At 48.5% G+C, this 24,501-nt stretch overlaps 1 protein-coding gene across 1 annotated transcript in view; it reads left to right on the forward strand.

Annotated features, from left to right (window-relative positions):
• LOC120053047 (lipopolysaccharide-responsive and beige-like anchor protein) overlaps positions 1 to 24,501 on the forward strand; it is a 326,774-nt gene that overhangs the window by 235,119 nt on the left and 67,154 nt on the right. The window contains exons 43-47 of the mRNA XM_039000298.1: positions 1,954 to 2,069; positions 2,365 to 2,477; positions 11,919 to 12,059; positions 14,618 to 14,737; positions 19,156 to 19,308. Coding sequence (XP_038856226.1) covers positions 1,954 to 2,069; positions 2,365 to 2,477; positions 11,919 to 12,059; positions 14,618 to 14,737; positions 19,156 to 19,308 — 643 coding nt within the window. The remainder of the gene's footprint in view (positions 1 to 1,953; positions 2,070 to 2,364; positions 2,478 to 11,918; positions 12,060 to 14,617; positions 14,738 to 19,155; positions 19,309 to 24,501) is intronic.

A 24,501-nucleotide genomic window follows, 5' to 3' on the forward strand; every position in this document is an offset into this window, starting at 1 on the left:
AGTACCTCAACCTCACACTATAATGTTTACCACAACCTGCAGTACCTCTACCTCACACTGTTTACCACAACCTACAGTACCTCTACCTCACACTATAATGTTTACCACAACCTACAGTACCTCTACCTCACAATATAATGTTTTCCACAACCTGCAGTACCTCTACCTCACACTATAATGTTTACCACAACCTGCAGTACCTCTACCTCACAATATAATGTTTACCACAATATCACATCCACACCAGTGTTGCAATAACATTTCCCTAACATTCAGTGAGTTTTCGTTAGGTATATCGACTACCTAGGCTTCACCCCAACCTCTCTTTCACTATACATTAATGTCTCAAAAACGTTGGACCTAACATTCAGACAGCATTTTAAGTACCTATAAAGAAACGAGATTTCCCTAGCATTTGTTCCCTGGCCTAACCTTCATATGGTTTAGCATTTGATCAAGACAAAGTAGATTGTGGACTCCAGGAAAAGGAGGACCAAGCTCGCCCTCGTTCTCATCGACGGGGCTGTAGTGTAGCAGGTTGAGAGCTTCAAGTTCCTTGGTGTCCACAACACCAACAAACTAACATGGTCCAAGCACACCAAGACAGTCGTGAAGAGGGCAAGACAAAACCTATTCCCCCTCAGGAGACTGAAAAGATTTAGCATGAGTCCTCAGATCTTCAAAAGGTTCTACAGCTGCACCATCGAGAGCATCCTGACCGTTTGCATCACTGCCTGGTATGGCAACTGTTCGGCCTCTGACCGCAAGGCACTACAGAGGATAGTGCGTATGGCCCTGTACATCACTGGGACCAAGCTTCCTGCCATCCAGGACCTCTATACCAGGCGGTGTCAGGGGAAGGCCCTAAAAATTGTCAGAGACTCCAGCCATCCTAGTCATAGACTGTTCTCTCTGCTACCGCACGGCAAACGGTACCGGAGCGTCAAGTCTAGGTCCAAGAGGCTTCTAAACAGCTTCTACCCCCAAGCCATAAGACTCCTGAACATCTAGTCAAATGGCTACCCAGACTATTTGCATTGCCTCCCCCCTCTCTTTTTACACTGCTGCTACTCTGTTATCTATGCATAGTCACTTAAATAACTCTACCTACATGTATATATTACCTCAACTACCTTGACTAACCTGTACCCCCGCACATTGACTCTGTACCGGTACCCCCTGCATATAGCCTCGCTATTATTTTATTGCTGCTCTTTCATTTCTTCTTCTTATTATGTTTAACTGCATTGTTGGTTAAGGGCTTTTAAGTAAGCATTTCACTGTAAGATCTACACCTGTTGTATTCCACGCATGTGACACATAAGATTTGATTTGATTTTAGCTGCCTTGTATATAATTCAGAGATGTTGCCCTAACGTTTGTTCAGTGTTTTGAAGCTATAAACTGGGAGTTGTTAAGGGGTGATTGTGACTTTCTGCTGGCCTAATGACTATAATCTCACACTGTGACAGTGATTAATTCCATAATTTGCCTTTGTTTTAATTGGATTGGGGGTCATTTGTTTAAGTCCCCCAGCATACATCATGCTCCGGGGGCCTGCGTGTGTGTGTGTTGCGGGGGGGATCAGTGTGTGTATCTGCATGCGAAGAATTAACCCTACTCATTGCATATTTTTCTTTTTCATTTAGTGTACCTAAATATCAATACCTATTTCATATTGGAACGTTTGCATTTAGAGACTTTACTAAGGCCATGGACTGAATCAGTTTAATTATTGAAGTTGGACATCTTGAAACACACGAATCCTCTGGTATTAGGTTATGTTTTCATAATTCACAGTGGGTCTGAAGTGTTTTTCTTTGAAAGTGTTGTCAATGTCTTGTTTGCCAGCACTTATGGACTGGCGTACAGCCCGGCATCTAACCAGAGAGCCCGGCATCTAACCAGAGAGCCCGGCATCTAACCAGGCAGTGTGTGTTCCCCCTCCTCCAGGCGTATCTCCCAGGCCAGTCCCAAGCAGCTCTACAAGGCCTCCAACATGACCCAGCGCTGGCAGCGCAGAGAGATCTCCAACTTTGAGTACCTGATCTTCCTCAACACCATCTCTGGTAAGACCAGTGTTACCCCACTGTCACTGGACTGTCATCATAGGGAATGACAACACACCCAAATATTATGAACATACGTGGTCAATGATGTAAACTCTGTTTGGCCAACATGGTTTCATCCTCTGACTTCATTTTCTTCATAGTTAGTAAAAATATATTCCACATTTAAGCTCTAATTGAAAAGGGAGTCTGGTGTCCAGACATTTAGATTACTAGACATGTTCAGTTTTAGAAGTTTGATGTTGACTAATTTGAGACTGTTGTGACCACTCCCCCTATGTCTTCCTCCCTCCAGGCCGTACGTACAACGACCTGAATCAGTACCCCGTCTTCCCCTGGGTCATCACGAACTACGACACTGAAGACCTGGACCTCACTCTGCCCAGCAACTACAGAGACCTGTCCAAGGTAACACACCCACGCACACTTGGGAAGAAAGAGACGCGTCGCTGAAGACAGGTTCTCTGTGACTAGCTGAGTCAGCGCTGATAGAAAGTCCTATAAGGTAGTAGGCTATGAGGGAGTATGTAGGGGAGTTGTGGCTGGAATGATTAGCAGGCGGTTTGTTAATCACTGCCCACTGGCCTGAGTAGTGGCTGTGTAATTGCGATTGATCATAGTTAAGTAAGACGTCTCTTTAATCACTGGGTGCTGATAGCCATCTCTGTACAACACACAGCAGAGAGGAAAGAACAGCTTATCTCTCTCTATCTTTCTCTCTCTCTCTCTCTCTCTCTCTCTCTCTCTCTCTCTCTCTCTCTCTCTCTCTCTCTTTCTTCTCTCTCTACTCTCTTTCTTCTCTCTCTACTCTCTTTCTTCTCTCTCTTTCTCTCTCTTCACTGGCTAAAGGCGTCCTCATACATAGGTTTGATTTGCTCCTAGCAGAACTCTGCTAGGTGAAGTGAACGTATGTGCTCGCATACTACCTTAAAATACCTTACCTTGAAAAAGCGGCAATATTTGTCCCTCTTGAGATGCAGTAGTCGGTAAACTTCCTCAAAATAGTCAGAGTTAATCTAAGATAACTCAATAAATCTGTAATTCATTTGGGTGTTTTTACAGAGGAGGTCTTTTTACATCTGAGATGTTTGGTGCAGTATTTCTCAACAACAGAAAATGTGCATGAAAACTAGTCGTCTGTCGTTGAATGACAAACACTTCTTTGAAGAATGCCTACTGGTGACCAATCACCGACGAAGGGGCGTAGACTTCGGATACCGAACTTCCACAAGCCTAAAAAAACTAAATGTGTGTGCTCGAACTGCCAGAAGAATAAAAATGCTGAACACTGTCAAACACCAAAACGTCACAAAAACGTCATAAAATGTCGTCATAATGTATGCAAAAACTGTTTAAACTAGGAAGCATACGTTAAGGGGTACTCTTAGATGGTATCACTTCTTACACATATAGAGGAAGTCATGTAATACCAAGACTCCATTTTGTATTTGACCTGGACAGAAGTCTAAAATTGCATTTTCTCTTACATGTGCAAAACTCCATCATTTATTAATTGAAGTCAGTCTTAAGTCCCCTCCCGCCGCTCCCTCTGAAGTAAAGGAATGCTCTCTACAGATGATTAAGAACAATGGAAGATGTCTTACTCTCCCCTCCCGCCGCTCCCTCTGAAGTAAAGGAATGCTCTCTACAGATGATTAAGAACAATGGAAGATGTCTTACTCTCCCCTCCTGATGCTTTTAAAACACACACACACTTTTAAAAGGCCCATCTCCAAAGCCTGCCAGTCGCAGCAGCCCCAGAACGGCCATTAATTATGTGTAATGGCACCCAATGGTGGGAGGACAGAGGATTACTTTGAGAGTGAGATGATGGAGCGCCCGTGTCTGGCTTAAGCCAAAATGGCCGAATAAATCAGCCGGGCCACAGGAAACAACAGGCATGTGCAGTAATGGACAGGCAGAGTATACCTGGGAAGTAATGCACTCTAGAGCCACACAGAGATGGCCATTCACTTCTAATGGTGCGTCTGGCCCAAGTCTGCCCTGGCTGGCAAAGGATTCTGAGGTAGAGGTGGAATGCAGAACCGTCCATCTTGCTATGACTGAGGATGGATTCAGCTGGAGTGAATGCATGCTCTCTTGAAAAGACTTCTCTGGCCTTTTTGTGAACTGTCATTGCCATAACTGCTTCTCGACTTCCATACACACCCACACACGCATCCTGTCATACCCATCAACACCGTCCTCCAAGCAGTCCTCCTTTGACCAGTCCTCCCATCGCCGTTTCTCTCTCTCTACCTTGCTTGTGTAGTGTTTCCCACCATGCGGCTGTGTACCAGCCCCCCCCTCGCTCTGTTTATTTGTGCTTCATTTTGCCCACTAGGCTGACACATGACAGCCATAGCAGCCTCTCTCCCCTCCTCCCTCCCCCCTCATCCCCCTCTTCCTCCAGAGTTTGGACAGCTCAGCCTCTGTGCTCAGTCGAGCCTCAACGCCCCAGGGAGAAACTGAGCAGCAGAGAGAGGGAGGGAATGAGATAGAACAAGGGGAGAGAGAGGAAGAATGACAGAACAAGGGGAAGGAAGAGCGAGAGGGAGGAAGAACGACAGAACAAGTGAAAGGAAGCGGGAGAGAGGGGGAGAATGACAGAACAAGGGGAAGGAAGAGGGAGAGAGGGGGAGAATGACAACAAGGGGATGGAAGAGGGAGAGAGAGGGAGAATGACAGAACAAGGGGAAGGAAGAGGGAGAGAGGGGGAGAACGACAGAACAAGGGGAAGGAAGAGGGAGAGAGGGGGAGAACGACAGAACAAGGGGAAGGAAGAGGGAGAGAGGGGGAGAACGACAGAACAAGGGGAAGGAAGAGGGAGAGAGGGGGAGAATGACAGAACAAGGGGAAGGAAGAGGGAGAGAGGGGGAGAACAACAACAAGGGGATGGAAGAGGGAGAGAGGGGAGAATGACAGAACAAGGGGAAGGAAGAGGGAGAGAGGGGGAGAACGACAGAACAAGGGGAAGGAAGAGGGAGAGAGGGGGAGAACGACAGAACAAGGGGAAGGAAGAGGGAGAGAGGGGGAGAATGACAGAACAAGGGGAAGGAAGAGAGAGAGGAGGAGAACGACAGAACAAGGGGAAGGAAGAGAGAGAGGAGGAGAACGACAGAACAAGGGGAAGGAGGAGGGAGAGAGGGGGAGAACGACAGAACAAGGGGAAGGAGGAGGGAGAGAGGGGGGGAACGACAGAACAAGGGGAAGGAAGAGAGAGAGGAGGAGAACGACAGAACAAGTGAAAGAAAGCGGGAGAGAGGGGGAGAATGACAGAACAAGGGGAAGGAAGAGAGAGAGGAGGAGAACGACAGAACAAGGGGAAGGAGGAGGGAGAGAGGGGGAGAACGACAACAAGGGGATGGAGAATGACAGAACAAGGGGAAGGAAGAGAGAGAGGAGGAGAACGACAGAACAAGGGGAAGGAGGAGGGAGAGGAAGAACGACAGAACAAGGGGAAGGAAGAGGGAGAGAGGGGGAGAACGACAGAACAAGGGGAAGGAGGAGGGAGAGGAAGAACGACAGAACAAGGGGAAGGAAGACGGAGAGAGAGGGAGAATGACAGAACAAGGGGAAGGAGGAGGGAGAGGAAGAACGACAGAACAAGGGGAAGGAGGAGGGAGAGGAAGAACGACAGAACAAGGGGGAGGAAGAGGGAGAGAGAGGAAGAACGACAGAACAAGGGTAAGGAAGAGGGAGAGAGGGGGAGAATGACAGAACAAGGGGAAGGAAGAGGGAGAGAGGGGGAGAATGACAGAACAAGGGTAAGGAAGAGGGAGAGAGGGGGAGAATGACAGAACAAGGGTAAGGAAGAGGGAGAGAGGGGGAGAATGACAGAACAAGGGGAAGGAAGAGGGAGAGAGGGGGAGAACGACAACAAGGGGATGGAAGAGGGAGAGAGGGGGAGAACGACAGAACAAGGGGAAGGAAGAGGGAGAGAGAGGGAGAATGACAGAACAAGGGGAAGGAAGAGGGAGAGAGGGGGAGAACGACAGAACAAGGGGAAGGAAGAGGGAGAGAGGGGGAGAATGACAGAACAAGGGGAAGGAAGAGAGAGAGGAGGAGAACGACAGAACAAGGGGAAGGAAGAGAGAGAGGAGGAGAACGACAGAACAAGGGGAAGGAGGAGGGAGAGGAGGAGAACGACAGAACAAGGGTAAGGAAGCGGGAGAGAGGGGGAGAATGACAGAACAAGGGGAAGGAAGAGGGAGAGAGGGGGAGAATGACAGAACAAGGGTAAGGAAGCGGGAGAGAGGGGGAGAATGACAGAACAAGGGGAAGGAAGAGGGAGAGAGGGGGAGAATGACAGAACAAGGGGAAGGAAGAGGGAGAGAGGGGGAGAATGACAGAACAAGGGGAAGGAGGAGGGAGAGGAGGAGAACGACAGAACAAGGGGAAGGAAGCGGGAGAGAGGGGGAGAATGACAGAACAAGGGGAAGGAAGAGAGAGAGGAGGAGAACGACAGAACAAGGGTAAGGAAGAGAGAGAGGGGGAGAACGACAGAACAAGGGGAAGGAAGAGAGAGAGGAGGAGAACGACAGAACAAGGGGAAGGAAGAGAGAGAGGAGGAGAACGACAGAACAAGGGTAAGGAAGCGGGAGAGAGGGGGAGAATGACAGAACAAGGGGAAGGAAGAGAGAGAGGAGGAGAACGACAGAACAAGTGAAAGGAAGCGGGAGAGAGGGGGAGAATGACAGAACAAGGGGAAGGAAGAGAGAGAGGAGGAGAACGACAGAACAAGGGGAAGGAAGAGGGAGAGAGGGGGAGAACGACAACAAGGGGATGGAGAATGACAGAACAAGGGGAAGGAAGAGAGAGAGGAGGAGAACGACAGAACAAGGGGAAGGAGGAGGGAGAGGAAGAACGACAGAACAAGGGGAAGGAAGAGGGAGAGAGGGGGAGAACGACAGAACAAGGGGAAGGAGGAGGGAGAGGAAGAACGACAGAACAAGGGGAAGGAAGAGGGAGAGAGAGGGAGAATGACAGAACAAGGGGAAGGAGGAGGGAGAGGAAGAACGACAGAACAAGGGGAAGGAGGAGGGAGAGGAAGAACGACAGAACAAGGGGAAGGAAGAGGGAGAGAGAGGAAGAACGACAGAACAAGGGTAAGGAAGAGGGAGAGAGGGGGAGAATGACAGAACAAGGGGAAGGAAGAGGGGGAGAATGACAGAACAAGGGGAAGGAAGAGGGAGAGAGGGGGAGAATGACAGAACAAGGGGAAGGAAGAGGGAGAGAGGGGGAGAATGACAGAACAAGGGGAAGGAGGAGGGAGAGGAGGAGAACGACAGAACGACAGAACAAGGGGAAGGAAGAGGGAGAGAGGGGGAGAATGACAGAACAAGGGTAAGGAAGAGGGAGAGAGGGGGAGAATGACAGAACAAGGGGAAGGAAGAGGGAGAGAGGGGGAGAACGACAGAACAAGGGTAAGGAAGAGGGAGAGAGGGGGAGAATGACAGAACAAGGGTAAGGAAGAGGGAGAGAGGGGGAGAATGACAGAACAAGGGTAAGGAAGAGGGAGAGAGGGGGAGAATGACAGAACAAGGGGAAGGAAGAGGGAGAGAGGGGGAGAATGACAGAACAAGGGTAAGGAAGAGGGAGAGAGGGGGAGAATGACAGAACAAGGGTAAGGAAGAGGGAGAGAGGGGGAGAATGACAGAACAAGGGGAAGGAAGAGGGAGAGAGGGGGAGAATGACAGAACAAGGGTAAGGAAGAGGGAGAGAGGGGGAGAATGACAGAACAAGGGTAAGGAAGAGGGAGAGAGGGGGAGAATGACAGAACAAGGGGAAGGAGGAGGGAGAGGAGGAGAACGACAGAACGACAGAACAAGGGGAAGGAGGAGGGAGAGGAGGAGAACGACAGAACGACAGAACAAGGGGAAGGGAGAGAGGGGGAGAATGACAGAACAAGGGGAAGGAGGAGAGGAGTGTGGGCAGACTTTGTTTCACCCCTCTCTCTCTGCCTCTCCGTATCTACTCTCTCTGCCTCCCTCATCCCCCCCATTCTCATTGAAGAGCGAGGGAGTGAAGGAAGGAGAGACGCGGGGCCGACCAATCTTTACTACACCAGTTTTCTTCATGCTGTTGACATGGTGTGATATCAGTGTATGACCAGTGGAGCGTGGCAGACTGCATCGTCTGGGAAAGGACAGCCGCTCCGACGCTCGGTACTCCTCTATTGGCTGCTAGTTTAGTTTGGTTCATCATAATCCCCCCTTCTGATATCTCTCCTTCTCTCTCTCCTCTTTTTCTCGAGGTTGGAGTGTTTGGGCCAGTAACCGAAAGGTTGCTGGTTCGAATACCGAAGCCGACAAGGTGAACATAAAAACAATAATAATAATAATCTGTCGCTGTGCCCTTGAGCAAGGCACTTAGCCCTAAATGCTCCAGGGTTGCTGTACAATGGCCGTGACCCCGCTCCCTGCGCGTCTCTCAGGGAGAGTTGGGATATACAACAAAACACATTTCCATTATACCCTTGTGTGTAACAGGACAAATATACGCACCCCCCAAATTATGATTATTTTCAGTCTACCCTCCCTCCCCCTCTCATGTCGTGCTCTGCTTTGATAGAAACAGGTCATGCGAGAGCCCTATGACATTGAGAGGCTGAAATTGCCACGAACGCCCGTGTGTCACACACTGTCATGCGTGCGTGTGTGTGCGTGCGCGAGTGCACAATGTCCTCACAAATGTATGTTCCTTCTGTCAGAGCGATTCCGTTCATACCCCGGGGCTCTTTCTCATCCTAAACTCTAACCTCGGCCTGACATGAAACGCCAGCCCAGAGATAACATTGTAGTCACCACTATAAGGACACGGTCTTACACTAGACAACCTTAGTCCCTATCTAGTGCACTACTTTTGGACGCTCCTTAGTAGTAGTAGTGCACTATGTTATGAATAGGGTGACGTTTGGGACGCACCCCTGCTCTAACATTGAGAGCATTTTTAAAAAGGCAATTTGGATGGACTCCTGAAACGGGATGCTTGAACGAGGTGTTGACCTGGACAGGTTTGGGGTCCTGTATTTGCAATGTAGCAAAAATAACGCAGCTTTATATTGAGCGGTTCCAGGACTCTCGTACTTTGGCACCGCGCGGGGGCTAATGGGGTATTGATTTCAAGATGCATCCCATATGTTTTCTGACACCCCTCAAACACCACGTCATTCTCACTGTTTAAATAGGACATTATATATAAACAGTCCTCTCAAAACCACAGTTTGATTTATGTCTCAAGGCTCTCTGGCAAAGCTCAGACTGAGCCTTCCTAAATGAGCGATTTATTTAGTCAAATAATCCTTAAATGTGGAAACATTGTAGTTTGTTGTATCACTGCTGACCCTTATAATTTGGAGAGATGTAATGGTTAACTATATGCTACTGTCTGGTTTCTGCCCATCTTGATAGCATCTTTTGCCTTTGATGTCTTTGACATTTGAATACAGATCAGAGAGATTTTTACTGTAGGGAAAGATTGTTTGTATTATCCGGTTGACGTTAGATTTGACTTCGGTTAACTGCTCAATGATTTTATTTGTGTCTGTGATCAGAGTCCTTTGATATTATAACTCTCTATTTGATCTGCTAACAGTATATCAGCACAATAATGTGTTACTGTATGATGCATTTCCTGTTTTTCTAATATGTTAGAGGATTTAGCGTCACATAAAAGATTACACATCACCGACACCATCTTGTATAGTTTTTATTTTATTTAACATTTATTTAACTAGGCACGTCAGTTAAGAACAAATTATTATTTACAATAACAACCTACCCCGCCCAAACCCGGATGACGCTGGGTCAATTTGTGCGCCACCCTATGGATCTCCCAATCACAGCCGGTTGTGATACAGCCTGGAATCAAACCAGGGTCTGTAGTGACTCCTCTAGCATAGTTGAGTGGCTATGGGTAGCAGTTGGCTAGCATAGTACTTTATAAGTGTAAGCTAATTCTATGGTGTGATAATGATGCTACAATAACCATTTCCCAACACCTTCCTAATCTACATTCTTGATGAACAACAGATACAACCGTTATCCAAGATTAAAGTCTCCCATATTCTCCTCTTTGAAGCAGTAACACCATCTAACTCCATCCATGGTTTATTCTAATCTCATTCCCGTTCAAAGTCTAATTAAAAACAACGATAGCAGCACATTTATCCGACCGCTCGTCAAAGTGCTATTCGCAGGCACCGCCTGAACATATTAGCCCAATGGGCAGCGTTCACTCGATCAGAGTACTCCTCACCGGGGACGGCCCTGATGTACGACGCTGTCACCACCGCTCTATTGTACCGCCGCCCTCCTCGCGGCACAACGCTCTCCACCCGGCGGTAATTTACAGCAGTAAACAATGTAGAGTGTAGAGCACTCTCTCTCTTTCTCCCTCTCATTCGCTCTCTCTCTCTCACGCTCTCTCTCACGCTCTCTCTCTCGTGATCTCTCGTGCTCTCTCTCTTGCACTCTCGCTCTATTTTTCTCTCTCTCTCTCTATTTTTCTCTCTCTCTATCCCGCTCTCCGCTCTCTCCCCCTCTCTCTATCCCCCCTCTCTCTCTCTCTCTCTCTCTCTCTCTCTCTCTCTCTCTCTCTTTCTCTGCCTCTCTCTCTCTCTCTCTCTCTCCTCTCTCTCTCTCTCGCTCCCCCCTCTCCCCCGCTGTCTCTCGCTCCCCACCTGTCTCTCGCTCTCTCTTTTATTCTCGCTCTCATTGCAGTGCACTCAGTCTCTTTTTATTTTATATTCCTCTTCCAGCCTTTTCTTTTTTTTAATGAGCTCTACGTTATTACGGCAATAAATCAGTCCAATCGTTGTACTGTATAATTCAGCGTGTGTACTCCCACCCCCAGTAGCCCTGGGTAAGCCAATAGTGTGTCACTGTCAGCACAGCACAGCTCAGCACACTGTGTCGGCATGAGGCGGTGTGTGTGTTGGCGTGTGTGTGTTCCTGTTCTTTTCCGGTTGTTCGAGTATAAGGAAGGTAATTGGGTACGGTCTTGAATGGGTGCACCCTTGGATACAATCAGACACACACACACACACACCATTACACCCACCCGACACAGTAACAGCAGCATCAGATCAATAGCCTCTCCCCAGCCTGGACGAGGCCTCCCATGACAGCACTATGATATGAGAGAGGGCCTATCGATCCACCAGCCAGTGCGTCATCTTCAAAAGGCCATCATTCCATTACCATTGATCAGAGAGGAGGTGTGTTTGGAGCGAGGGATGAAGATGAGGAGGGTTAATAGAAGACTAATAAAAATTGAGCGGGTAAAAAAGTGATTTCTATAAATGAGCATTTAAATAATAAGCCAGGCTCAGGTATTGGTTTCTCTGAGATCAATGGAAAATTAATGCAACTGATCCATTTTTTAGACCCACAATGGAGGCTGCGTCTCCTGACTAGTATGTTAGCTACAGATTAATAAAAAAGGAACCTCCCGGCCCTTGCTATTGATGTTCCTAGGCCTCCTTTCATCGCAACACATTCGTTCTCTCTGACAGACTAGCCGCAGGGGGTTGTGTTTCAGGGCTGTGAAGTGAAATGCACTCTGTTGGAATGGATTGATCCTCAAAACAACACAGCATCTAATATTCATTCGACGAATGCACAAAGGTTACCAACATCATTTGAATATATATGCCCTGTGTTTGAGTCTGCTCTCTGAAAGCTAAAAGAGTTCAATGTACTGTGTTATAAAATGTTTCTTTCTTCTTTTTGTACTGCCACGCTTTCTCTCTTTCTCTCTTTCTCTCTGTTTATCTTTTATCTCCATCTCTATCCGTGTCTATCAGTCTCTGTTGTAATAACATTTTACGTTTCTTTCTCCTCACAGCCCGTTGGTGCCCTGAATCCCAAGAGGGCGGCGTTCTTCAACAACCGCTATGAATCCTGGGAGGACGACCAGGTGCCGAAGTTCCACTACGGAACCCATTACTCCACCTCCTCCTTCACCCAGATGTGGCTGCTGCGCATCGTAAGTTAACTACCCCCAACTATATCCACCCCACCTTCTCCCAGGTAACCTAGCGGTTAGAGCGTCGAGGCCAGTAACCGAAATGTCACTGGTTCGAATTCCCGAGCCGCCGAAGTGACAAATCTGTCGACGTGTCCTTGAACAAGGCATTTTACCCATATTTTCTCCAGGATTGCCGTACTGCTATGGCTGACCCTGTAAAACAACACATTTCACTGCACCTATCCAGTGAAAATGTCTCTCTTGTAAAGATAACTTGCCTTTTTTGACACATTAACATTGCGAAATACTTCTTTTGACCTCAATGGTTCAACTTGGTAAATTTTAAGGTTAAATTAAAATACTAAATCCCACCACGAAAAATGTGTATAGAATAGGATTTAGGCCTTCATTTTTGTCACTGCTTTATGAAAAACAGATTACATTTAGAAATGAATGCATTACAGTTGCCACCTACCCGTCATGGTGTAATATTTACTACCTATTCATCATTAGACTTGTAGCACGCCCCATTGCAGCTAATTGTTGTTTTCTAATTGGCCATGGATACATAGAGAGTCAGGTTGATTTATGTCACAGTGAAATACAGGCTCCATCTACACGCTAACGTATGCACAGCGTATTGTCCCTGGCTGGCCTTGGTTATTTCTATGTTGTGCTGCTCGTAAAACAGAGAAACAGCACGTCGAAGCTAAATTCATATTATTATATTATTACTATTATTCTGTACTATTTTTTAAACTTCTGCTTCTAAACTACTCAATCTAAAGATTTCATGAAGTTATCTTTCTCCCACGTGGTGCTTTTGATAGTGTTTTGTTATATTGGTCACTGTATGTAACCCTCATACAGCCAATATCAGACATCACTCTTTCTGTTCCATCCACTGGGGACCATTCTGCCATACAGGGAGGGCTTCTAACCTTCTTCCAGGGCCCTTGAATTGTCCTGTAATTGTCCCAGTAGCTCCCTAATGGAAACAACCATTGATCCCATCACATCATTAGCTGGCTTATTGCTGGCTTATTTTAAATCCACTTTACCAAATGCCCTTCAATTCAAGTGTCAATGTATGGATGGGATAGGAAGCCCAAATTAACACTAGGGCAGACCTTAAAAGTCCCGCTCAGAGTAAAAGTGCTGATCTAGAATCAGGTCCCTCCCCTGTCCATATAATCGTATTCATTATGAAACTGATCCTAGATCAGTACTCCTACTCTGAGTTCATTTTGGACTGTGTCCTAATTGTCCGTGTAGTTTCCTGGGCCGGGCAGAGGGCCGGGCTGTTGTTTCAGAGGGCCGGGCTGTTGTTTCAGAGGGCCGGGCTGTTGTTTCAGAGGGCCGGGCTGTTGTTTCAGAGGGCCGGGCTGTTGTTTCAGAGGGCCGGGCTGTTGTTTCAGAGGGCCGGGCTGTTGTCTCAGAGGGCCGGGCTGTTGTCTCAGAGGGCCGGGCTGTTGTCTCAGAGGGCCGGGCTGTTGTCTCAGAGGGCCGGGCTGTTGTCTCAGAGGGCCGGGCTGTTGTCTCAGAGGGCCGGGCTGTTGTCTCAGAGGGCCGGGCTGTTGTCTCAGAGGGCCGGGCTGTTGATCGACACAAGCAAGATTAAGCGTGATTCGAAACGCACCAATAACACACCTCTACAGGCTTTACAGCCACACAGTGACGCCTGCCGTTCGCTTAGTTCATTTCAGTGGTTTGTGACAGTGTCAACAAGTCAGACAATCTGTCGTCGTTGCATTAAGGGTATTAGCTGTAAGATATTACCTTAAAAAGCAACTTATGGAAATGTAGATTACAGAAATGTAAAGCCAGATTTTAGTGTTGTTGCAAAACATGTGTTTTTTTAGCCAATAGCAAACGCTGTTATTTTTGGTAATATACAGAGGGAACTTCAGTATATACACTGAGTGTACATAGAAGAACACCTGCTCTTTCCATTACATAGACTAACCAGGTGAAAGCTATGATCCCTTATTGATGTCACTTGTTAAATCCACTTAAATAAGTGTAGATGAAGGGGAGGAGACCGGTTAATAAGGGATGTTTAAGCCTTGAGACAATTGAGACATGGATTGTGTATGTGTGTCATTGAGGGTGAATGGAAAGACTAAATAGTGTTTTTTAACGGGGTATGATAGTAGGTGCCAGGCGCACCGGTTTGTGTCAAGAACTGCAACGCTGCTGGGTTTTTCCACACTCAATAGTTTCCTGTGTGTTTCAAGAATGTTCCACCTCCCAAAGGACATACAGCCAACTTGACACAACTGTGGGAAGCATTTGAGTCAACAGCATTCCTTTAGAGCACTTTTGACACCCTGTAGACTGGATTCCTGACTGGTGAAGGCTGTTTTGAGGGGGTATACTCAGTGTACACATTCAGACTCATTTTACTATACTTTAAAAACGCTTAATCATAAGGATGTGGGGTCAAATGTCATTTCTTCTTCTCCTTTTTCTCAAATGTACAGTACACCACAGTGTCACAGCACACTATTAGGAGGATATGTGGATAACTGATCATTCTCTCATTCTTCTCACATTCTTCTTCTCTCATTTTCCAGGAACCCTTCACCACCATGTTCCTCAACTTCCAGGGAGGGAAGTTTGACCACGCTGACCGCACCTTCTCCTCCGTGTCCCGAGCCTGGAGGAACTGCCAGAGAGACACGTCCGACGTCAAGGTAGACACACACACACACACACACACACACACACACACACACACACACACACACACACACACACACACACACACACACACACACACACTGCCGCCACCTCTTCACAGTGGAGCTAGCTGTTGAAAGACAGACAGTATACCAGAGTATCGACTAGAGAGGGCCTCTGCAGTCTACACACTCCTCTGGACGTTCACACACAAGTTCACACACACTGAGACCCTCAACACCTCCAGACCCTTCAGCAGCCCGCCAGTGTGGGGAGAGTCCACCACTGTCCAGACCCCAGGAGCCAGGGAACATACTAGGATAGGAGGAGAGGGTGGCATCAGTCTCTAAAGACTGGGTACCTTTTAGTTGTGATAGAAGTGTTTTGATAAAATGTATGGTTTTCTGTGTGGAAATAAACACACTTTAGTTTGTTTGTGATTGATGGATATCTATTGATTTAGATAGTGATATCAGATTTTGCATATAATAAATAAGAATATGTTCTTAATATGCTCTTCAAAGCTAGGGGGTCAAATGTCAACATTATCTTCCAAACGTATTCCAAACAAACATTCAACGTTCAAATTACACCCTTTTCATTGAATTAGCCTAAAGCCTTCTCAAAGGCCCTCTTCTCTCTCTCTATCATCACCGGTGAGAGAAAGTGGCTAATCAAATGAGCAAACAAACACACTGGTCTAAAAACAACAAGCCCACTTCCTCACATCTTAAACCTCTCCACTTCACAAAACCTGACCTCAAACTGAAGGTCGGCCATTTTACGAGGCCTCTGGTTTCCATGGGGTCGACCTGGGGAGGCCTGGTGTAAATTTGTCCAGTCTGAGGTGGCGGCACGGGGGCCGGGGGTCTCCTTCAACCCTTCACCCCCCGGCCCCTCTTAACAAGGTGGGGGAAATACAGGGGGCTTCCCCGCTACACTCTCTGCCCCGGTCCCTCCATTATGTGCAGTGGCCCCTGCTCTACTGTGGTCAGAGGCCAGCCTCTGTGATCCCCAATCCTGTCCTCTCACGGGTCACTGCAGGGGCCACAGCCCCCCCCCCCCCCCCCCCCCCAGTACACTTCAACAGTACACACACACACACACACACAATGATGCCTTTGGGCTAAGGCAAAAGGTCAGGAGGGGTCAGGGGATTGTGGCCAGAGGTCATCACGGCCTCCTACGCTACAGACAGACTGGACTGGCGTCTTTAACCTGTTATCACCACTTTATACACTGGGATACAAAACACACTAAGACTTTTTCCCCCCTTTAGAAGGAATAGAAGGTTCTTAGAGTTTCCTACAATAGTCCTGAAGCTAAAGCTAAATGGTATACTTAGCATGCTAAATTGATACATCTCATTTGTAACCCTTCTTTGTTAACAAGGTGAATGAGATCATCCATGCGAGGAAAGTCGCCAGAATGTTATTTTGACGTAGCTAAACTAAACTCAACATGGAAGCTGTATTATTGAGTGCAGGGTTGAGCCTGGACCTGTGTGTTTTGATGTAGAGTGGAGCTCTTGTGGTTGATCCACTGTGACAGGTCTAGACTGAGACCAAACTAGATTCTCTCTCGCTCTCCTTGGGCTTTCGCAATCAAGTGTTACCGGTAATGCGAGCCATATGTTTTATCATTGGAGGCGAAGCGCAATCAACCGTCAACTCCCCCAGCCACCACTCCACCCGACCCAGGCCAAAAGAGAAGGCCAAATCTGCATTTGAAACAAGATGGCTGCCTGTACTCATAAATGTTTTAAGAGCGTGGGTCACTTGTTAAAAGAGGAGGGTTGGGGCCTCAGAGACCCAAACTGTAGCAGAGGATTTGTCTGACCCGCCATAGACCCAAAGCCCAGTGGAGAGGGGGCCCAATGTTCTGACCCGCCATAGACCCAAAGCCCAGTGGAGAGGGGGCCCAATGGGCCAAAGGTTCAATTCAAGATTGACTGAAGTAGCGAAGGAGGGGGGAGGAGGCAGGGCAGCGGGGGGTAGAAGGATTAGTTTGAACCTTTGATCAGTAGTCTCTGAAGCTTTCATGGTAGTATGACATGGATTGGTTGTGATGACCGAACATGTGCTTGGTTCTTTCTCTCCTGACTGAGCCCCCCTCAGGTCCAGCTGTAGGTTTGGATATGTGGTTATGGACTGACACAGGGCATCTCTCCGGCTAGCCTCCGCCCCATGTCTCGGCTTACACACATCTAGAGGAAACTCACTGGCTTCCTGTCTAATCATGTATTTGTCTCCATCCTGTTGGACGCAGTGAGCACTGTTCTCAGGTCTGAGCTTGATTGATAGACAGCCTTCCAGGGATTCTGTGTGTGTGTTGTGTGTGTGCGTACATGTGCATGCATGCGTGCAGCCCTTACAGAACATCCGATCACATGCGCTGACCAGTTCCCAGCTCCTACCTGTAGCCTCTTTGCCAGTATGTATTTGCATGTCAGGTTGTCGCACACAGCCATGTCACAGGGAGACAAGACATGACAGATGGGTGTTGACTCTGGTCTGGTCATCCCTGATGTCAGAATGTCACCCTGTCTCTATCTCTCTGTCCATCAGGACAATGACCAGTCAGCAGGCCCAGTCACACTGTGTTCTGTCAAACAGTGCAGGGTCTTGTTCATTAAGTTCTACCGTAGCAAAACCTAGGCACTCCGTTTTGTACGTTTTGTGCCAACTGAACACGACCTAGGAGACGGTTTATTGGTTCAGCTCTAGTCAGACAGAACTGGGTTGTGTTCATTAAGGTTAGGGTTACACACACTGTAGCAAAACCTTTTGCAACTGAAAAAAAAGCCAAGTGTTCCTTATTGGACAAGTTCCGATTCAGACAAGTAGTACCTCCCCGTCTCACTCTGTTTTCTTACGTTTTGTGCCAACTGAACACGACCCAGGACACGTTAAAAGACAACGCTTTATTAACAGGTTATTTTATTAGGAGTTACTCACTCATTAGCTATTGTTTTATAGTGGAATCAAATGAAGAGTTATACTTGTGTTGTGGCTTGTGTTCATAATTGTGGTGCTCTGTTTATATGTCTCATATACTGGCTGTGGATGTATCATGTTGAAATATGAGTGCTCGCTCCATACGTAAATCCATGGTTCAATTCCCTGCTGTGGAAAATGGCCGTAGTTCATGTTTGACACTTGTTATGTTGATGGGTAGGTTCAGTATATCACGAGGGGTAGATGTACGCTGATTAAACACAGGATTTACATTTGGTGTCATGCTATTGTTTGTTGTACGTATCAGGAGCCGCCAGGAAGTGGGTTAATTCAACACATGCTTACACTGTCCAGTCTTTCCAGTTAGTTCCACTTGCCCACACACACTCCTAATGACATTAGTGTTTCATTTCTGTTTGCGGGATGGCAAAGATTTATCACGATATGTTTTGGTTTGCCCCATAATCTAAACGTTTGTCTTTTTTGTATATGAAGGCATTTCATACACATTGAGGCTGAGCTATGGTTTGTTAGAAATGAAGCCGGGTTTAAAGTTTACATCCTCAAGGTCTTAACATTCGAGCTCTTCAGTTTACACGAACGTTGATGTTTTTTTGGGCCCATCGTGAAATGTCATAATTCCATAACGAAGTGTGAAACTGTGCACAGACACACAATCACATTCTGGTGAGTTCTGTGAGCTGCCGCTCCTTCTAATCCTAGAGTTTCATATATTCTGTTTGGCGCTCTACGATTACAGACAACCCCCCTTTCAAAAAGCGTGGAAACCCCAGCACACACACACACACACACACGCTAGGTTTTGATGCCTTTTATCGGCGTGCCTGCCTGCAGTGTGGTAGCAGGCAGGCAGCAGATGAGCAGTCTGAAATGTAATTTCCATGAGTAATGGCACAGCTCAAGTGTTGCGACTAGCGTCTGACTAGCTGTCTGAGGGACGACAGTGGCAGTCCCAGATTAAAGGACCTTCCGCACACACACACACACACACACACACACACACACACACACACACACACACACACACACACTCACTCATATATCCATGTGCGTTCTAAATGTACTTTACACCGTGTCTTCTCTCTCTTTCTTTCTGTTAATGAACTCTCTCTCTAAACTGTAGCTTCTCACTCTGAAGGTCACAGTCCCCTGTTCTTTCTACCTGGCTGTCATGATGTGGGTAGTCTGTAGTCACACTCTAATGTAGTGTCCCACACACTGAGACTGGAGGCTTTATCTCAGAGCATCTTGTCAGTGTTATTCGAATGAGAAAATGGCTTACTGTGATACTGTTCTCCCTAGCTAAAAGGGTTGATTTATTGACTACAAATGTGAGAGAGAACTATTCTAGAATGTACTGTATCCACTATCAGTACATGAACATGAAAGAACTTAGTGAAAGGATGTTTCAGGTTGGCTCTACAGTGTTAATGTCTGTCTGTCTGTCTGTCCAGGAGTTGATCCCAGAGTTCTACTACCTCCCTGAGATGTTTGTAAACGCCAACAACTACAACCTGGGGGTGATGGAGGATGGGACTGTGGTGTCTGACGTGGAGCTGCCGCCGTGGGCCAAGACCCCCGAGGAGTTTGTACGCGTCAACAGACTGGTACGTCACACGCACACACACATATGCAGTTACGCACACGCACACACACATATGCAGTTACGCACGCGCGCACACACACACACAGCAGTCCTCTTCCTCACATCATCAAACCACTCCTATGAAGCCCTGTCAGATCCCTACCCCTCCTCCACGCTAGGCTAGCTTAGCAGGAAATGCTAATGAAAAGAGAGTGTTATTTCCTGTCCAGCTCCGGTCCCTTCCTGTTACCTGAGCCTCCCGCTCTTCTGACATGACTCTGCGTTGCCAGCAGACTTATCAAAGACAATCTCACACGGCCAAGGAGTTATTGAGGAGGATGATGTGGTGTCCTGTTTCTGATCTCTCCCCCCTGTCCCCAAGCACACCAGACCTGTGTATATTTAGTTGTTGTCAGAATTACTGTCGTAGTTTTATAGCACCACAGTGACTGCAGTGTCCTCTTACACACAGAGAAGCAGCAGAGATTGTGCTCAAGATTAGATTCCTCCTCTCTCCCATTTCAGAAGTTCTAGAAGGTCAAAAACTGTTTGTTACCTCTGTTTAAACCACTGCGTTGAAGATTGTAAAATAATAACGTCTCAAATAGCCTAATGGCTTCCTCCCCTCTCTCTCCTTTCCCAAACAAGGATTCACAAAAACCACTTCTGACTCTTGAGATGCTCTCCCAGAGACATAGTGCAGAGCTAATAACCATGGAGCCATGTCCTGCCCTGCCACATAGTTTGATGATGCTACTCCTGCCATGTCTTCTAGGACCTAGACACTTCCCACCTCTCTCCAGTCTCTGCCCAGTGGTAGTAATGAGTGGCTGATGAGGCAGCAGGGAAGGCTGTGGTGATCAGGCTGTGCTCTGTGACCTGTGTGGTGGTGTTAATCAGGACGCTGATGGGACTCAGCCCACGTCATTAATCACACAACCTAAGGTGTGACACGCCAACGCCACAGAGATGGGGGGGGGGGGTGTTCGGTAAGCACTCAGACATGCATACACAGATTGCTATCGTCAATGTACTCACACACATGCACATAGACTCATTGCCGCACACTCTCAGATGGACAGACCTATGTCTGACACACACACACATACACACACACAGACACACAGACACATAAGCATGTACACACACACATTTCCTTCCAGCTGGGTGTGTTATCCCCAGTCAGATGGCTTGGCTGTGTGGTGGTTAGACAGTTGGACATAGTTCTGCTATAGCAGTGTGTTTTCTGCTGTCTGTCTGTCTGACTACCTAGTGGACAGATGATCTATAGAACAGGCTGTTACTGCAGATGTTACAGTAGGTAGTCGGACCACTGGAGCCTACAGCTAATTAGCGGCCAGGGCAGCATTTGGCTGGCTGACAGTTTGACTGCCGTTAGCCCCAGCGCTGTAAGGTGCTCTGCTCTGTGACACTGTCTGACTGCAGCGGTGGGTTCTTCACATGGAACTCAAATGTCCTTATCACGTCTTAACGGTCCCCCTTACCGCTAAGCATAGCAGGAACTGCTGATCTCTTCCACAGGGTATCACTGAGCGCGGTCATGAAATATGTTTGTTGCTGTGATTCAACTGTTGTGTATCCGTACTGGTCTAGTTTCCCTTCACTGTAATTCTCATGGTGCTCTGCTCTCCTCCAGGACAGAGGCAATTATGCCCAACCTAGAACAGACTCACACACACACCATTACAGTGCAGGTCGATCCAGCCCTTTGTTTCTCTCCTCCACCGTGTGCCAATAAAGCCGGTATTGATCCATCCTGCACAGCAGCTCAGCAGCGAGAGTAGAGGACAGGCAGGGAGAGAGGAGGCAGGGAGATGCTCCTAATAAAAACAGAATGTCAGGGCTCCAGGCTTTGTGAGAGAACAACACAGTGGAAGTAGATCAAACAATAGTTGAATTTTATTGGTGTTTGCCTACTCATCTTTGTTACATTCAAATTCAATAATTTATGTTATCAGTTGTCAGTATAAAAAATCATGTAATCTGCATTGATGACGAGCCGTGTTTCAATTATCTGTTGAAACTATCTGTGTTCACATCTTTTGTCTGGACGTCTTAATGTATTTCCCATTAATAATACTTCTGTGGGAACAGAAGTTCCTTAAGTTGATGTGTTCCAGTGGGAAGTCGTATGGTGACGGAACAGCTATTATTGCCCGCAGGGACAGAGCTGTCAGTAGTGTGTCTGTGGTGTCTAGAACAGCCTCCGCTCCCCAGCTGTTATGGAATATCTGACAGGCCAACACACCTGGGGCTACTGAGACAGACTCTCCCTCAGAACGACGAGAGATATTGTTCTCCGTCTTGCTAAATGTTATTTCAGCACCACCTCTTTAAGACTGTGTGTAGGCTAGATGTCACAGCAGGCTTCCCTTTACGGGGGTAGAAAGAACGGAGGGAGGACATTGACATTGTCGCCGAAACACGTTGGTGTGTCACAAGATCAATTCCAACTCGGATACGATGGAGAATGTCCAGCGAAAGAGACAGGAACGCAGGTTAGTTTGATCTGTAATGAACATGGAGTGTCTTGAACGCTCCTGGGCATTAACCCTCTCATTCTAGAGAAAACGTCCTCCTCACATACTGACACCATTAGAGGAAGTTAGTCCCATCACCCTGAGGGAGGGAGGGAGGGAGAGAGAGAGGGAGAGAGGTGGGATCGGGTTTTCCCTCATGACTGATAGCTGGCATTAGAGGGTTCAGCTGGCTCCTGTGACATTATGAGAGAGAGGGGGGGAGAGGGAGAACGAGAGAGTGAGACTGAAGGAGATGAGCAGTGAGGGGATGAGAAAGAGCGTCTGAGATGAGAGGGGGAGAGTTAATGGGTCTGTTTGGCTCTTTTAGCTTGTCGTCTGCTCCTAATGGCCCAGCAACACCAGTCAGGGAGGGAGAGAGGGAGGGGCTGAGTGCCAGAGCTGCTCTGCTCGTTAAGCACCATAGATGATTAACAGCTAATTAAAGCCCAATCTGGGAAGGCAATTAAACCCTCCACACGGTAGAGGATTGTAGCGCCACGTAAAATGGCAGGTTGTTTTTCCATTTTGCATCAGGGAGAGATTGAGTGTGTGTAGGCTACAGCTTGTGCAATGTTTTTGTAGTGTGTGAGGTTTTTGTTTTTGAAATTCGCCTGTATTAGTTTCCATATGTGAAGATGTAGGCCTCATTTATTTTACATTGAGTAAAGGAGAACACAATGTGTTCTAGTTGCCATTTATTTTGCGGTATTTGCATCTTGTGTTCTCAAGTTTCATAGATGTGTCATGTTCACAGTATTCTGCAGTAACCAACCAACCACACAGTATTACTGCTGCATGCCTTTGTCTGAACACCCCTACATTCCTCAGCCTAACTCCCCTCTACACCCCTCCACCACTCTACACCCCTCCACCACCACCCCTCTACACCCCTCCACCCCTCTACACCACTCTATACCCCTCCACCACCACCCCTCTACACCCCTCCACCACCACCCCTCTACTCCCCTCTACACCCCCCCACCACCACCACCCCTCTACACCCCTCCACCCCTCTACACCACTCTATACCCCTCCACCACCACCCCTCTACACCCCTCCACCACCACCCCTCTACTCCCCTCTACACCCCTCCACCACCACCACCCCTCTACACCCCTCCACCACCACCCCTCTACTCCCCTCTACACCCCTCCACCACCACCACCACCACTCTACACCCCTCCACCACCACCCCTCTACTCCCCTCTACACCCCTCCTCCACCACCACCCCTCTACACCCCTCCACCACCACCCCTCTACTCCCCTCTACACCCCTCCACCACCACCACCACTACACCCCTCCACCACCACCACCCCTCTACACCCCTCCACCACCACCCCTCTACTCCCCTCTACACCCCTCTACACCCCTCCACCACCACCACCACTCTACACCCCTCCACCACCACCACCCCTCTACACCCCTCCACCACCCCTCTACACCCCTCCACCACTCTACACCCCTCCACCACCCCTCTACACCCCTCTACACCCCTCCACCCCTCTACACCCCTCCACCACCACCCCTCTACACCCCTCCACCACCACCCCTCTACACCCCTCTACACCACTCTATACCCCTCCACCACCACCCCTCTACACCCCTCCACCACCACCCCTCTACACCCCTCCACCACCACCCCTCTACTCCCCTCTACACCCCTCCACCACCACCACTCTAGACCCCTCCACCACCACCACTCTACACCCCTCCACCACCACCCCTCTACACCCCTCCACCACCACCACCCCTCTACACCCCTCCACCACCCCTCTACACCCCTCTACTCCCCTCCACCACCACGCCTCTACACCCCTCCACCACCACCACCACCACCTTTCTACAACCCTCCACCACCACCCCTCCACCACCACCACCACCACCTTTCTACAACCCACCACCACCACCCGTCTATACCCCTCTACCACCACCCTCTACACCCCTCCACCACCACCACCTTTCTACAACCCTCTACTACCACCCCTCTATAACCCTCCACCACCACCCCACTACACAACAACCCTCCACCACCACCCCAACCCACCACCACCACCCCTCTACACCACAACCCTCCACCACCACCCCTCTACAACCCTCCACCACCACCACCCCTCTACACCACAACCCTCCACCACCACCCCAACCCACCACCACCACCCCTCTACACCACAACCCTCCACCACCACCCCACTACACAACAACCCTCCACCACCACCCCAACCCACCACCACCACCCCTCTACACCACAACCCTCCACCACCACCCCTCTACAACCCTTCACCACCACCCCAACCCACCACCACCACCCCTCTACACCACAACCCTCCACCACCACCCATCTACACCACAACCCTCCACCACCACCCATCTACACCACAACCCTCCACCACCACCCCTCTACACCACAACCCTCCACCACCACCCATCTACACCACAACCCTCCACCACCACCCATCTACACCACAACCCTCCACCACCACCCATCTACACCACAACCCTCCACCACCACCCATCTACACCACAACCCTCCACCACCACCCCTCTACACCACAACCCTCCACCACCACCCATCTACACCACAACCCTCCACCACCACCCATCTACACCACAACCCTCCACCACCACCCATCTACACCACAACCCTCCACCACCACCCCTCTACACCACAACCCT

Source organism: Salvelinus namaycush, chromosome 8 (genome assembly GCF_016432855.1).
Source record: "Salvelinus namaycush isolate Seneca chromosome 8, SaNama_1.0, whole genome shotgun sequence".
Classification (NCBI taxonomy): domain Eukaryota; kingdom Metazoa; phylum Chordata; class Actinopteri; order Salmoniformes; family Salmonidae; genus Salvelinus; species Salvelinus namaycush.